The following is a 15,917-nucleotide window of genomic DNA, read 5'->3' on the forward strand; positions in this document are numbered from 1 at the left end:
CACAAGTTTTGTATTTTTCTCTTTGTTTGCTTTGTTCTGTTAGAAATGCAATATAATGGACTGGTTGCTCTGACACGACAAAAAAAAAAAATTAAAAAGATGGCTCAGATAAAGGTCAAAGCAGTTTAAGGCAATGTCAAACCATGCCCGTGTGAACACTTGCACAAAATTAATATTTTACTTGATCTATGCTGTAGTATTTCTCAGGGAAGCCTGCCAAGTCCTTCCTGTACGGCAAGAACAAAAGTAAGCAAGTGAGTGAGCCCATATCCTTCAGCTGAGAGCTGACCAGACGATGGCTTGATTTCCCTTTGCCTTTTGAAACCTCGGCTTGGCCATTTCCGCATCATTCTTTCCATGCAAATCTCATCGCCCCTTATTCTGCCTCAAAGGAACAAAACAGACTTTTTAACTGGTTAGTTACTAACCAAAACTCTCCTTCCCTGGCCAATAAAAAAAAAGTGAAAATGAGACGGGACACACCTCCGCGTCAAACTTTTCATTGACAACTGGTTCCGTCATCACCCATTTCATTCTGCTAGCAAACCGAAGGGTGGAGAGCTGCAAAATAAAACAAAATATAAATTATACATGAATGGGTTGCTGGGAGTTTTCTGGGCTGTCTGGCTATGTTCCAGAAGCATTCTCGCCTGACGTTTCGCCTGCATCTATGGCAGGCATCCTCAGAGGTTGTGGGGTATGAATGTTCCTATATTCACTTCACAACAAAGGCAGTGTAGACTCACATAATACAGTTCAAACTAAATAGTATGGACTGCCTGTTTTCAACTGGATTATATTAGTCTACACTGCCATGTAATCCAGTTCAAAGCAGGCCTCAGAACCTCTGAGGATGCCTGCCATAGATGTGGGCGAAACATATGGAGAGGATGCTTCTGGAACATGCCCATACAGCCCTGAAAACTTACAGCAACTCAAAGCAGATAATCTGGATTTTCTTTTTGCCCCCCAATATTTTTATTGATTGGTTTTTATAGAACTAATATATGCACTAAAGTTTTTAGCATCAAAAGTGGGAGAACATATTCATTGTTGATAGAAAAGCCATGAAAAGAGAGAGAGAATATTGCTTTACTAAGAAAAAAAAACACCAAAAAAGGGAAAAAAGATTCAGAAAAAATTGGTAGAAAAATATAGAAAATGTATTTAAAGCCCCCCGCTCCCCCCAAATCTAGTCTTTGAGGGTCTTTAGTATCTTTTTCTACATTGTGAAGATAATGCTTCCATGCTCGTTTCTTATTTATCTGTGATTTACTCTCTTTAGGTAATAATCTCTATTTTTCCATTGTCTAACGTAACTTTTTCCGGGGTCCCAGTTTGTGTGGCTTTTTGGAATTCCTTGGTTTGGCGTTAGCCAATAAGTTAATTCATCCATGTTCCTTATCTACAAAATTTTATTTTGCCAATCTTCTCTTTGAAGTATTTCTTTCCATTTCCAGTTCTTAGTGAATACGATTCTGGCTGCAGTAGTTAGGTAGTTGAGCTGGATTTTCTATGGCAGTGTACAAGGGGGCTGAGAAAAGGCTCGTGAGGAGCTTCTAACACCCGTTCCTTACCATCTGAACGAATGGCAGAAGAGGACAAGTCTGTTAGCCTTATAGCCGCTTGACCGCTGCTTGACGTAACCCATAAATCAGGCATTTTCCAACTTATGTCCTTACAGTCTGCTGACTTTATTTTTAGGCATCCTCACCCTCTGTCCTGTCCCAAAAACCTCAAGATGCTTACCGTCTCCACAATGTGAACAGCCTCACTGCAGATGTTAGCCACTAGGACCGTATTGCAATTCCCACCTGCGAAAAAAGGAAGGTAAAGCAAAGTCAGAGTTATAACTCAGTGTTCTTGAGCCATTCCTGCATTTAAAGCAGACCTGGGCAAACTTCAGCCCTCCCTCCAGGTGTTTTGGACTTAATAATTCAGGCATAGACAAACTTGAGCCCTCCAGGTGTTTTGGACTTAATAATTCAGGCATAGACAAACTTGAGCCCTCCAGGTGTTTTGGACTTCAACTCCCACAATTCCTACTGGCTGTTAGGAATTGTGGGAGTTGAAGTCCAAAACACCTGGAGGTCCAAAGTTGGCCCAGGCCCGATTTATACATGGCCTGGCTACCATACACCACAGCAGGAACACCTCTGGCCTTAAACATCACACCAGCATGGTAAAATCATCAAGCAGTTTATTGAAGAGTATATGTAGGCAATGCAGTAAAATCAGCAAAACAATACAGTTCCAAGACAAATAATAGTCCATGAGCTTCAAGACAAAATAAGATCCATTGGAACAAAAATCCATGAAACAAGGCACAAGAATCCATGAAACAAGTCAGCATACAAAATCCAATACACAAATCAGGAGCTTGGCAAAAAAAATTGGTACATGAAACTAAGAACACTTGAAAGCAAGACCGTCATGAAATTCCAGCGTTGACCCAACTGAGGCAGCTCTTTCCCATGAATCAATATAAAGCTTTTCCAGATCCCAAAACTGAAAGGAAAGCATTTCTCTTGACCTTGCCACTAGATAAAGGTTTCTTATCTCTCTTTTCCTGTAAACGAACTGATCTTCTTTGCACCTGAGAACTCTGTCTCTGTTTACAAAAGCCTTTCTTCCTATCTACACTCTCATTAACTTGACTCTCATTAACTTCTGTACCTGACAAATCATCTTTAGGTAGTTGCTCTGAGAAAGACTGCGAAGGGCCTCTCCCAGGAATGTGGCCTTGTGAATCATCTTGAGACACCTCGAGCCTCTCATCTGAGCTTGCAAACCCTCATCCCCATTGCCAACAGACCCAGGCCCACCATCATGGACATCAGACACAATCACAGGCTGACATACAACACTGGCCTTGGCTTACCTAATGAATCCTTCAGGGTGTAGGTGAGCTTGCTCTGGCGGAAGGGGATGTGTTCTCGGTTGTGATCAGACAAGGCAAGGATTACTTGTTCGAGGAAGGAGAGGGACTTGTTGATGTACGTGGCCTCCTTCAACCCACGGCCCTCAGACTGTTAAAAACCAAGAGGATGCCTTAGAGCAGAGATTCTCAGGGTAACTATAATGCTGCCCCACCATTATGTGCTTTCCAACATGCCAAGGACCAGCATCATCATCCGTGCATCCATTTGCTACAGCTATTGATTGCAAACATGCGATTGCTGAAGGTTTGTGGACTGGTGGCTGTTCCATGTGAAAATGTAGATACCATCCCAAGGTCATTTAGAGTTAGTCTCTACCTGTGAAATGTTTTAGTAGCAAGTGTAAACCTATTACATTAACTTTTCTTGCAGGTAGGGAGTAAATGGTAGCCAATGAACAAATGCCAAGGCAGGTGGCAAACAGCCCATCAGATAGAAACAGGCTGTGAGTAAGTTAGGAAGCTTTTAAAAGGCTTGTAAACAGGTTGATGGAGGGCTTGCTTTGCAAATGATTGCCAGGGCAGCCCTTTCTGCACAGAAGGTGTTTTTCACCCTCTAAAGGTGTTTTTCACCCTCTGAAACCTTTGTGTTAATTGGTTACAGTGCACCAGGCACAAATCTGCTGTCCTTCTGGGCATAACACATGGACTACTATCTAATGTATTGTCGAAGGCTTTCATGGCCAGAATCACTGGGTTGTTGTGAGTTTTCTGGGCTTTATGGCCATGATGCAGAAGCATTTTCTCCTGATGTCTCACCTGCATATATGGCAGGCATCCTCAGAGGTTGTGAGGTCTGTTGGAAAGAAGGAAAATTTGGTTTCTATATCTGTGGAATGATGTCCAGGGTGGGAGAAAGAACCCTTGTCTGTTGGAAGTAGGTGTCAATCTTGTAATTAATCACTTTGATTAGCATTGAATTGCCTTGCAGCTTCAAGCCCTGGCTAATACTGTACTTTGTTGGGAGGTGATTAGCTGGTCCTGATTATTTCTTGTCTGGGATACAGGAACAATGTGGAAGAGGCCTCAGTGAATCAGGATAAGCTGAGTAATATTGGCTAAAATCAGGACAACAAAGAACAACAGGGAAATTCCAGACAGGAAACAATCAGGGCCAGATAACACCTCCCAACAAAGGATTCCCCCAGGTGGGAAGCAGCCTGGCTTTGAAGCTGCAAGGCTTTGCAATGCTAATCAAGGTGATTAATTGCAACATTCACACTTGCCTTCAAGAGACAAGAGTTCTTTCTCCCACCATGGACCCTCAAGAGATATATAAACCTCTCCTGCTTAGTTTCCAATATACCTCACAAACTCTGAGGATGCCTGCCATAGATGTGGGCAAAACATCAGGAGATAATGCTTCTGGAACATGGCCGGACAGCCCAGAAAACTCACAACAACCCAAGCTGAGTATTGACAATTTATTCATTTCAGGATTTCAGGCAAGAGGCCTTCCCATCCAACCCTTCCTGGAAATTATTTTTTTGTTTTCCCATCCAAGTATTTACTAGGCTCTGTTCAGTTTCCAAAAGCAGGCAACCATTGTTTTTAGCTGGTATGTCTGTTCTTCTTTTTGCAAATTGAGGTTGAGCTGACTCATAAAGCATTTGCGGTCGACTTACTTTGCTCTTTGCCAGCCTTTCCGAGCCTGCCAGGTCGACCAGGTTGATTTTGGAGGTGACGTACTGGGCATTGGAAAGGATTCTGGAATGACACTGAGGCGAGAGGTCAAGAGCATTCGGTCACTCTGGAAGGGACAGAAGCAGCCAGCCAGACCCTGGAACCTCCCCGGGAACTGACCTCGATGTAAATTGTGAAGATGCAGTGGGACCTAGAAGAATGCGTGTTCAGAGCGTTTTGGCCAACAGACCGGTTGAGGTTGCCCTGAAGAGGAAGAGAAAAATCAGAGAAATAGAATCCTAAGGGGTCACCTGAAAACTGCAACTCAAACTTGGAATGTTTACATTTTTAAATGTAATTTGTTGATGTCACTCATGAAAATGTTCCTTTGACCTTTCTTTGTCTATCTATGAAATTCACTGGGTCTCCATAAGCTGAGAGATGACTTGAAGGCACATGTGCACAGGTCTAAATATCCTACAGTACTAGAATCCTGTTTAATCATGGAAACTAAGAAGGGTTAGATCTGGCTAGGACTTCAGTGGGAGACCACTAGCAATTCCTACTTCAGACACTTTGACACCCAGCAACCTAGAAGCTGTTGTATTCCAGAGCAGGATCCCCTCTGACTTTAAACACCACACAGATGGGTTAAAATAGCAAGCAGTTTATTGAGGATAACAAAAGCCAAAGCAATAAAAAGTAATCCACAGTAAAAGGGTAATCCAATTGATTAGGAAGACACAGAAGCGAATAGTCCAAAGAGAAATGATCCAAAAAAAGTCCATGAAACTAGATACTTGTTTTTAAAGGCAAATAACAGCCAAGGCACTTAAATCCATGAATCAAACAAAGACAAGAGTCTAAGAACTTGGCATGAAGAACTTAACATGAATCCAACGTTGCTTTGTCTGAAGCTAGATCCCGTACTGTGCCGTAACACCCAGACACTATAAAGTTAAAACTAAGATGTGCTTTTCTCTTTATCTGGGCTCCTTTCTTCGAAGCTCCAGATACTCAGCAACTGAGGCCAGTCAAGAATTGAACATCAACAGAACATTTATTTTACAAAGTCCTTGACAGACTTGGCACAGCTTGATGAAGTTACAAACACAAATAGTCAATTTGAGAAACCATACAGATGTTCTTTCTTTCCTTTTTCCTTCAGTCACCGAGTTAACTTATCCCCAATGGTAGAAAAACTCCTGGGATCTTTTACCCTAACCCTGGGCTGTTATTTTTCAGAAAGAGCAGGTCTTCCCCTATCTAAGCTCAAGACTACTTTTGGAGATGAAGTAATGAAGCCTTTCTCAATGGCAGAGAAATCCGGAGATATTCCCTACCCCAGCAATGAGCTACTGTCTTCTAGAAAGAGCAGGTCTTTCTCTATCTGAGCTCAACGCCAGTTTCAACCTCGACCCTAATCTCAATCTCAATTGTACTCACAATGGCTTGTCCGAGCTGTCTATTATTTACTATTATTATTTCTTGCACTTCTACCCCGCCCTTCTCAACCCCCGAGGGGGGACTCAGGGCGGCTTACAAAAGGCACAATTCGATGCCAACACAAACAATAAGATAAAAAATAAAACATATATAGACAGTAATTAAAACAATTAAAACAATCCATTATACATCATAATCAATAAAACTAATCTAGTGCTCAACATTTGCCAGCTCAGAGTCCGTAAATTCATTCCACATTGTCAAAACCATCAATTCTAGTCATCGCTTGTCCTTTGTCTATGGGCTAGATAACCCAAAAGCCTGGTCCCAAATCCATGTTTTTAATTTCCTTCTAAAAGCAAGGAGGGATGTCCATGACCTAATTTCCCCAGGGAGTGAATTCCACAGGCGAGGGGCCACCACCGAGAAGGCCCTGCTCCTCATCCCCACCAACCTCACTTGTGATAGAGGTGGGGCCAAGAGTTTAAGATCCCCAGAAGATCTTAAACTCCGAGGTGGGACGTAGAAGGAGATGCGTTCAGACAGATACCCTGGGCTGGAACTGTAAAGGGTTTTGTAGGTCAAAACCAGCACTTTGAATTGTGCTTGGAACTGGATCGACAGCCAGTGGAGTTGACATAGCAGGGGGGTGGTATGCTCCCTGTATGACGCTCCGGTGAGTAATCTGGCTGCCGCCCGCTGGACTAATTGAAGTTTCCGAACAGTCTTCAAAGGCAACCCCACGTAGAGTGCGTTGCAGTAATCTAGTCGGGATGTAACAAGAGCGTGGACCACTGTGGCCAGATCAGACTTCCCAAGGTACGGGCGCAACTGGCGCACAAGTTTTAATTGTGCAAAAGCTCTCCCGGCCACCGGTCTACCTTGGCCACCAGCACATCTGAGGCTTTTTCTATACTAAAGAAAGCAGGAGGGCTTTTCCAAAATGGAGATCTCATCCCCAGGAAAAAGGGCGGTCTCTAAACCAAAAGGATACCTTTTTAAACCAATAGCTGCAAGGGCTTGCGGGCTGGCTTCCAACCTCTGTTAATAATTAACTTTTAGGGTGCTGCTACAACCCTGGGGAAAATGAAAAGGGATGTTATTTTATGCAACTAAGGGGCAATGCAAACCAAGCTCCTGGAAGACGGAACATGTACTTGGCACCTATATCTGTGCCCTAATTCCCAAACAGCTAGGAAAGGATTCTTTCTTAATGTTGGTTTCACTTCTAACTTCTGTTGTAATCTGGCTGAGTGCCTTAATTGTTGACTTGTTTGTCTTTGCTGAGTAAAAGCTTCGCCGCTACTCCCTTCATTGAAATCTCCACCTGCAGATAACTGACCAGGGAACTGAGGCGCAGAGCCTTTCCCAAGCTCAAGACCTTGAGAATCCTCTTGCAGTAATACAGGCCTCTGCGACCCATCATCTAAACTGCATTCAGGCCCCACATCTCCAAAACCAGCTCCAGGAAATAGACCATCATCTCAATTCCCCTCAGGAACATCTTCATGGACAGCAGCCCCATTTCTATCAGGGAAATCAGCTTGAACATGAACATCATTGTCATTCCCATCATCCAAAGCAACCCAATCATCAGACACAATCACAGGCTGACATACAACAAAAGCCACATTTCCCTCTGAAATCCCAGCAAGATATACCGTTCATATACCGTTCAAGTATATTTTTAAATCTCTTTGTTCCTAGCACAATGATGCATTGAATCATAACAGTACTATAATACTATGCTTGCCCTCAGTCTCTAGGTCTTCAGATAATAGGAAGGGGAGTTATTACTGGAAAAATAGTGTGTGGGCAGAGGAAACTGACCCCTTTCCTTCCTGGGCACAATGGGGACCAAAAGAAATCACATCCTATCTAGTGAATGTGGTTTCGAAAAAACTCCCCACTGGTGCCAATGGGAAATTTCTTCCTAAAGCCCATTCAAAAATGCAGAGTTGTCCAAATCACAGGTGAGGGGGGAAAGAAAAGGTTGTTTCTCGAATCCTGGAAGCCCAAGAAATGTATTGGACAACATGGGAACACACCTAGAATGAAAGAAAACCTGGGAAGTCTCATACAACTTGAAATGTTGTTGTTGTTACGTGCTGTCAGGTCAACTTCCTCTTATGGTGACTCTGTGAACGGGTTTACACGAGTCCCAGTCATGATGGGTGAGATCTTGCAAATCCAGGTCCATGAATTTGCAAGATCTCACTTTCAATGTGTTCTTCCTCTTTTTCTCACTTGCCTTCAACATTCCCATTTTCCCCACTATCTCAGATGACATCACAATACGTCCAAAGTACGACAGGCTCTGTTTAGTAATTTCAGACTCCAGTGAGGCCCCATCTACACTGTCACATAATCCAGTTTCTGATCCCAGATTATCTGCTTTGAACTGAAATATATAATAATAATAATAATAATAATAATAATAATAATAAGTGGCCAGATACTGGTCAAAGGACATTTAATCAGCTACCAAGTTTGCAAAATTTGTGTTTTTTAAAATCTGTTTGTTTATTTTGTTCTGTTAGAAATGTAATACAATGTTCTGGTTGCGGATGACACGATAAATAAATCTGTGTAAGTCTCCTTCCCAACCAAGGAAGATGGCCGAGCCTGAAATAATGTCTGTTTACAGGATGTGCTCTCTGTATGCCCAATGGGATGCCGGGGTGCCTCAGCTGAAGGGCCCTTTAGATTTCCCAACACAAAGTTCTATTGAGGCTCAAGATAAGCTCAACAAAGTTCTTTATTTGGGCTTAAATCTTCAAACAAAAGAATTAAACACTTTATAACCTTGGAAAATCGATAGCTTCCTCAATCTGCTATCAAGGGGCAGGCAACTGATGGTAAACTGTTCCTTTCTTCCTTAGGGAAATCCTTTGACCCCTCCCTGGGCAATCTCTCTTTACCTTGCTGGCATGAGGCCCCTACTCCCAGCTCCAAGCTGCTTTATGGATAGCCCAAGTGGTCCCTTACCAGGCAAGGTTCCTGTAGATCTGCCAAGCTGAAAGGTGTCCTTTAGTTTCTCCACAAAGGCTGTAGGAACTATTTCTTTACTCCGCAGCAGAGCTGTGAATCTATTTCTTTAACCCCCAGCAAAAGCTGTGAGAAGTGAAGCCTCTGTGCAGGTGGTAGAGAGAGACCCACACGTCCTGCTGTTAGGCTCCAAAACAGTGAGACTGAACAAAGTCCTCCTTTCCCTCCAAAACTCTGGGAAAAGATTCTAACGATGATTGCCAAGTTGTTGGCCCTATGATTGCAACCTGAGGGAAGCTACCTTATTGCAAAATGCATGGCTTAAATAGATTCATGCAAACTAGCAATGCAAGAAAAAGAGGTTAAAATCACCTGGCACTGCCATGCCAGCACATACCTCAAACAGAAGATTTAAAGCCACTTCTTCGCTTGGGGCAGGATGTACAGTCAACCCTTTCACTGAGACCCCACAGGGGGTCTCCACAACAGACAGAGGTACATCGTTGACCGCCCCCAAAGGCATCATGGAGAGAAGGTCAAAGATGGTCTCGTTGTAGATCTCCATGTAAGAAATCCGCACAGAGATGAACTGGCTCCCATGCTCCTCCACTGACTTGAAGACCTGTGAGAGAAAGATTGGAAGCTTTGCCTCAACCTGATCAGATTTTTGAAAAAGATGCAAAGAGATTATGTATGTATTTTTCCTTCTCAAGAGGGGAAGGAGAGCTTACTGACTAGGGTCTCCATAGAGTGAGATGCTCTCCTGCACAGAATGGATAAGGACAGGACACAAAAGGTGAAAGCACTGTACAATTGGATTATCCCACCCAGAAAGTAGAGATACTTTGATGTAGCTGCTCCACTCCAAGAACCATTCAGATGGCCTGGACCGCATAGCCCACCATTCTGGCACTTTGATGGGAGTTGTGGGCCAAAACCATATTTCATCAGATAATAGTCGCACTTTCCCTTCTTTTTGCATCAAAAGGAAGGTGCGACTATTATGTGAGGAAAAAATCCGCCTTTAATTCCCTAGTTTCTGTTTTTTTTAAAAAAATGAAATGAAAGCAGAGTAGGAGGGATGATTCAGGCTCAAACAAACAGCTCTGTTTCTGACACTTTGGTTTTTTAAACTGGAGGGAAGCCTCACCTTTCTTTCTTTCTTTCTTTTTCCAAGGTCATTTACAATATCTGAAATGGAGCTCTTTCAAGGAAGGAGGGAAGAGTGAAACTCCATTTAAAAGCTTGTAAACAACCTTGCCTTCGAAGGAAGGAAGGAAGGTAGGAAGGAAGGAAGGAAAGAAGGAAGGAAAAGCACCAAATCGCTCTGCGACTATTATGTGAGGAACACAAAAATACAAATTTTGCCCCTCCAAAAAATGAGGGTGCGACTATTACTCAGTGAAATATGGGGTATCTGGAAGCCAAGGGAGGGGGAAATGCAGCAGCTACTAATACATTTCAAAAATAAATTTAATTTAAGATAAGACTGCCCAACTCTGATTAAATCATTATTCTAGCCACCTTCAATGTAAATGTGCTTACGTATCTTTCCAATAATAATAAAGAGAACAAAATAATAAATGTAACAATAATAGAGTAAAGTAATGGAAATGTAATAATAACAGAGTAAAATGATAAATGTAATAATAATAATAATAATAATAATAATAATAATAGTGAAATAATATAAATGTAATAATAATAATACAATAATAATAATAATAATAATAATAATAGAGTAAAATAATAAATGTAATCATAATAACAGAGTAAAGTAATGGAAATGTAATAACAGAGAAAATAATAAATGTAATAACAACAACAATAATAAAGTAAAATAATAAATGTAATAATAGAGAAAAATTATACATGTAATAATAATAAATGTAATAATAATAATAATAATAATAATAATAATAAAAATAATAATAGAGTAATATAATAAATAACATTGACTCAAGTATAAACCGAGGGGGACTTTTTCAGCCTAAAAAAAGGGCTGAAAAACTAGGCTTATACTCGAGTATAGACAGTAAGCGTTTGCCCTTTTTAAATCTCACCACAGCATCTTGCATATTTTCTCTCCAGTTTCCTACCATAGGTTCATATATAGCACTAGCTTTGCTTCACTATCCTCTGCCATAGATACCAAATACTCCTTCATTTCTTACCAAACAAAAGGCAAAGCATTCACAATCAAGGTCAGCTTGCTGTAGACAATTTAAGAAACAGCTCTGACCTACCACCTTTGTTGGAAAGAACCAACTGTACTCCAGCATTGGTGTTTTCCGCACTGATATGATCAGCAGGAACAATACAAATAGCAGGACCACAGACAGACGGCCTTTCCAGGTTTCTCCTTAACACCCACATCTTTTGTATCACACTCCGAATTACCTGTTGTATGGCTCGGGGGATGATCCCTCGATTGAGGTAGTTTTCCGTCATTCCCGTCATGGTGTAAGTCTTACCAGCCCCTGTTTGCCCGTAACACATTATAGTACCTAGAAAAGATGAAGAGAAAGCACTAGAAAGGTGGGCTGTGTTCAAAGATTGTTACACTGGCCTCCCAAGAACACAATGCGTCACTAAAAGGTTTATTAATTTTTGGCTGCCTCGTGAGTAATCTGTTGGGCGAGTGGATAGGCCTTCTCAAACAGAGGCCTACCTCACACTGAGATTTTTCTCCCACTGAGGCTTTCTCACACGGAGGGCTACCTCACAGTGATGCCTCTCAAACACTAAGGTGAACTAACACTGAGGCTTTCTCAAACTGAGGCCTACCTCACATTGAGATTTTTCTCCCACTCAGGCTTTCTCACACTGAGGGCTACCTCACAGTGATGCCTCTCAAACACTGAGGTGAACTAACACTGAGGCTTTCTCAAATTGAGGCCTACCTCACATTGAGATTTTTCTCCCACTGAGGCTTTCTCACACGGAGGGCTACCTCAGAGTGATGCCTCTCAAACACTGAGGTGAACTAACACTGAGGCCTTCTTATACTGAGGCCTACTAACACACTGAGGCCCTTCTCCTGCATAGACTGTTGTGGCTCAGTTTGAGCCTGAGTCTGAGACTGAACTGTCTGGGCCTTATGCTGGGCCTTCTGGGCCTTCTGAGCCTGACTTTCCGCAGGATGACGAGGAGGCTGTTGGGTTACAGATTTCTGTACATGTTCCAGACGGGGCTGATAGTGTGGCTTCTGAGGAAGAAACAGCAAGTCTGTTCCCCGGAGAAAGGAATGTGCCTTTAGATAAAGATAGTGAAACTCCACAACTGCAAGTGGAGACTCCTTTTGGTTCCCAGGGAGATCAGGCCCAGCTGGACCGAGATAATGAGTTGTCTAGCCCTGAAGATAATAATGAATTAATGAGTAGACAGGATCATTTACAGTTAAGAGTTCGCAGAAGCATACGTCTTGCAGCAATCGTGAAGCCAAAGGTCAACGCAATGCGTTCATGTCAGGGAAACTTATTTAATGATGAAGCCGACAGGCATTTTCTGTCAGTTCAATGTTGCTCTTTCCTTGTTAACGTTTGTGGAATTACCTTGGCTTTTGCAGAACACTTCTGGCTTTTTTGAGACTTTTTTGATCCTGATGTTACCTGTCTACCATGGACTCTTGTTTGACCAGTGCTAAGGGATTATGCTTCATGTTATTTGCCTTTGGATCTTGGGAACTTTGCCTTTGCATTTAAGACTCTGTTTTGCCTATTGGACTTTTGCATCTTTATTTCTCTGTTTTGATTTTGCTTTTTCTCAATAAACTACAAAACCTACACCCTTGGTGTGTGGTGGTGTCTTGAGCAAGGTGAAAACTACCCTGAGATGCGACAAAGACCTCTTTCAGGACTACTAAGCTACAGGAACACCTGCTTATACAGAACTACAGCTTTTGCTGAGCCATTGCATCTATTTAACTCTTTTGGTGCTTGACTCACATTTTTGTACTTAAAAATACATAGTTAATTTTTAATATTTCTGACATCCTCCCTCCACCTCAACAAACATAGCTTGACCTCACAACCTCTGAGGATGCCTACCATAAATGCAGGCAAAATGTCAGGAGGGAATGCTTCTGAAACATAGCCATACATCCTGGAAAACTCACAGCAACCCAATGATTCCAGCCATGAAAGCTTTTGACAACACATTAAACATAGCTCGAATATCCATCCTAACAAGAGTGGGCAAAGGAAGAGGTCTATCTCACCAATGTTTAAAAACCTTCAAAGATGGAGAGGCATGCTATTCCGTTGCCAAACACCTCTTACAGCAGAGAGGCTCTTCCTGGTTAGGTGGAGAAAATATTTACATCCCTAGAAATAGATGAATATGAGAATAACGGTGTGAAATTTTACCATTATATCCATTCAGGGCTTGATTGACCAGACCTTTGGCCAACACATTATAAACCATTTCCTGAGGGGCGTTGTGGAGGACACCGTCCAATTTAAAAGACCAGTTTGTCTGCTTGTTGTTGACAATGCCTTTCGAGAGGTCTTTCTCCGTGTAGACATCTATTGTCTAGAAAAGAGATAAACTGAAAGTAGGACAAGCATTTAATCAGGTAAATATGAATCTAAGGCCCCATATACACTGTTATTATAAGTATATGGCAGTGTGGACTCATATAATTCAGTTCAATCTTTGTTATGTGTGTCTACACTGGTCATATAATACAGTTCTAACTCCATTTTGTAGCTCAGCAGCCAGGGACTGATGGGTGTGCCATCACGCCTAGGGGCAATAGCTCTTAGTGAAAGAGGCATGGATGTGACATCTTTCCCCAGGGGATTGCTTCTTGCCCTCCTTTAGGAAACTGGAACTCCCAAAGACCCAAAACACTGTAAATAACTCAAAAAAAGTTTTATTGATCACAAAGAGTTATTTCTTTAAAGCAATGAGCTGGAAACTTAAGAGGGGTGAAGGAAAGCATACGTTACAGTCTCAGTTAGTCCTGGGTCCAAAGAGTTTGAAACTGAGAAGCCTTTCCAAGTTTCCTCTTTCCTCAATGGCTGTGAATGCCGGAGCAAACCACAACCCCAGTCCAATTGGCCTATGTTTGAAGACTCAGGATCTTCCTCTGGTGCCAAAAGAACCGGTTTGAAGGCACTTGAGACTTCCAACGTCGTTCAGGTTGGTCTGAACATGAAGCATAAGTCTCAAGGGTAAAAAACCTTAGAATTGGTGCTGAGAGGTAATTTAATCAGGGTCTTTTAGAGTCAAGTCTCTTACTCACGTCCATCTGATAGAAACTCTGATGGCAGAATGAAAAAAGGGAAGCACTTCCCTCCTCCAAGAAGAGGTGGGGCCAAACAATTGAGCTGAGAAAGCAATTCAACTGGTGTAAACAACATTGATTGACAGCTATAAATAACCAATCAATCCAACTATACATAAGCAGGGTAAAAAGGCAGGATTAAGCATGATACAACAGTTTAAATCTTGCAACTAACAGTTCTACACATAGGTGGTGCCACTCGCGCCATCACAATGGGTCCCGGATATCCCTTGTAGTTTTATGTGTTTTACAATAAACTCTTTGCTTATACTCTAAACTGTGGTGTGGTGCTGTGGTCATAGGTAGCTCCAAGCCATCAGAAGAAGAGTACTATAGGACTATAGCAAATCCAAATAGGCAATGTAGTGCATTGGTCTGAGCATTGGATTAGAACTCAAATCCCCACTTGGCTATGGAAACCCACTAGTCTTGCTCCCTCAGCCTCAAATGAAGGCAAAGACAAATGCTCCTCTGAACACATCTTGCCAAGAAATCCCGCAATGGATTCATCTCAAAGCCATAACTTGGACATGAATTGAAGGCACACATCATCACCATCCTCGACCAAAAAAACTCCTAGTTGTGGCCACTGTAATGCTCACCTACCTTATTGTCTGGCCGAAACTTGAGCACATCTTGGGGAAAGTCAGTTGTTGGCTTGACTCGTGCGAACGCAGTGATCCTCTTCATACTGGCACACATTGTAATGGATGCTTGAGGGACGAAGGGAGGAAAGGGGAGAATTAAAGGCAGCAACGGCGACATAGTTTCTCCCACTTTCAAATCACATAAGGATGTGAGAGTGGGAAATGTAGTCAGTAGTAAGTGAGTACAAATTACAAACCCACAGAAGCTGCCTCTTGTCCACACATGGACACTACTTTACCCATGCTGGCTGATGCCCAAACAGGGGATGAGCTGGAGATGTCACTGCCTTGGTCCTTTCACTATTGGCTGCAACTTCTCGGCGGATGTCAGGTGGTGTAATACCGGCTAAGCAGTGTAATTTCTCCAGTGGTGTAGGACACAGACACCCCGTGATGATGTGGCATGTCTCATTGAGAGCCACATCCACTGTTTTAGCGTGGTGAGATGTGTTCCACACTGGGCATGCATACTCAGCAGCAGAGTAGCATAGCGCAAGGGCAGATGTCTTCACTGTGTCTGGTTGTGATCCCCAGGTCGTGCCAGTCAGCTTTCGTATGATATTGTTTCTAGCACCCACTTTTTGCTTAATGTTCAGGCAGTGCTTCTTGTAGGTCAGAGCACGGTCCAGAGTGACTCCCAGGTATTTGGGTGTGCTGCAATGCTCCAGTGGGATTCCTTCCCAGGTAATAATCCTCAGAGCTCAGGATGCTTGTCTGTTCTTAAGGTGAAAGGCACATGTCTGTGTTTTAGATGGATTAGGGATCAGCTGGTTTTCCCTGTAATAGGCAGTAAGAGCACCTAGAGCTTCGGAGAGCTTCTGTTCAACCATCTCAAAGCTCCCTACTTGAGCGGTAATGGCACAATCATCAGCATAGATTAAACTCTCTGTCCCTATTATATTTTATATATTTTATTATATTTATATATAATATATAATAATATTATATATTATATATAATATAATATTAATATAATATTAATATA

General features: G+C 42.3%; 1 protein-coding gene across 1 annotated transcript in view; it reads right to left on the bottom strand.

Moving 5' to 3' along the window:
• KIF9 (kinesin family member 9) overlaps positions 1-14,994 on the bottom strand; it is a 42,765-nt gene extending 27,771 nt beyond the window's left edge. The window contains exons 1-9 of the mRNA XM_060782710.2: positions 14,892-14,994; positions 13,363-13,528; positions 11,396-11,502; positions 9,393-9,617; positions 4,742-4,825; positions 4,564-4,656; positions 2,882-3,029; positions 1,750-1,814; positions 484-561 (exon numbers count right to left, since the gene is read on the bottom strand). Coding sequence (XP_060638693.2) covers positions 484-561; positions 1,750-1,814; positions 2,882-3,029; positions 4,564-4,656; positions 4,742-4,825; positions 9,393-9,617; positions 11,396-11,502; positions 13,363-13,528; positions 14,892-14,987 — 1,062 coding nt within the window. The 5' untranslated portion in view covers positions 14,988-14,994. The remainder of the gene's footprint in view (positions 1-483; positions 562-1,749; positions 1,815-2,881; positions 3,030-4,563; positions 4,657-4,741; positions 4,826-9,392; positions 9,618-11,395; positions 11,503-13,362; positions 13,529-14,891) is intronic.
• Between the last annotated feature and the right edge of the window lie 923 nt (positions 14,995-15,917).

The sequence above is a fragment of the Anolis sagrei genome, chromosome 6 (genome assembly GCF_037176765.1).
Source record: "Anolis sagrei isolate rAnoSag1 chromosome 6, rAnoSag1.mat, whole genome shotgun sequence".
Lineage (NCBI taxonomy): Eukaryota > Metazoa > Chordata > Lepidosauria > Squamata > Dactyloidae > Anolis > Anolis sagrei.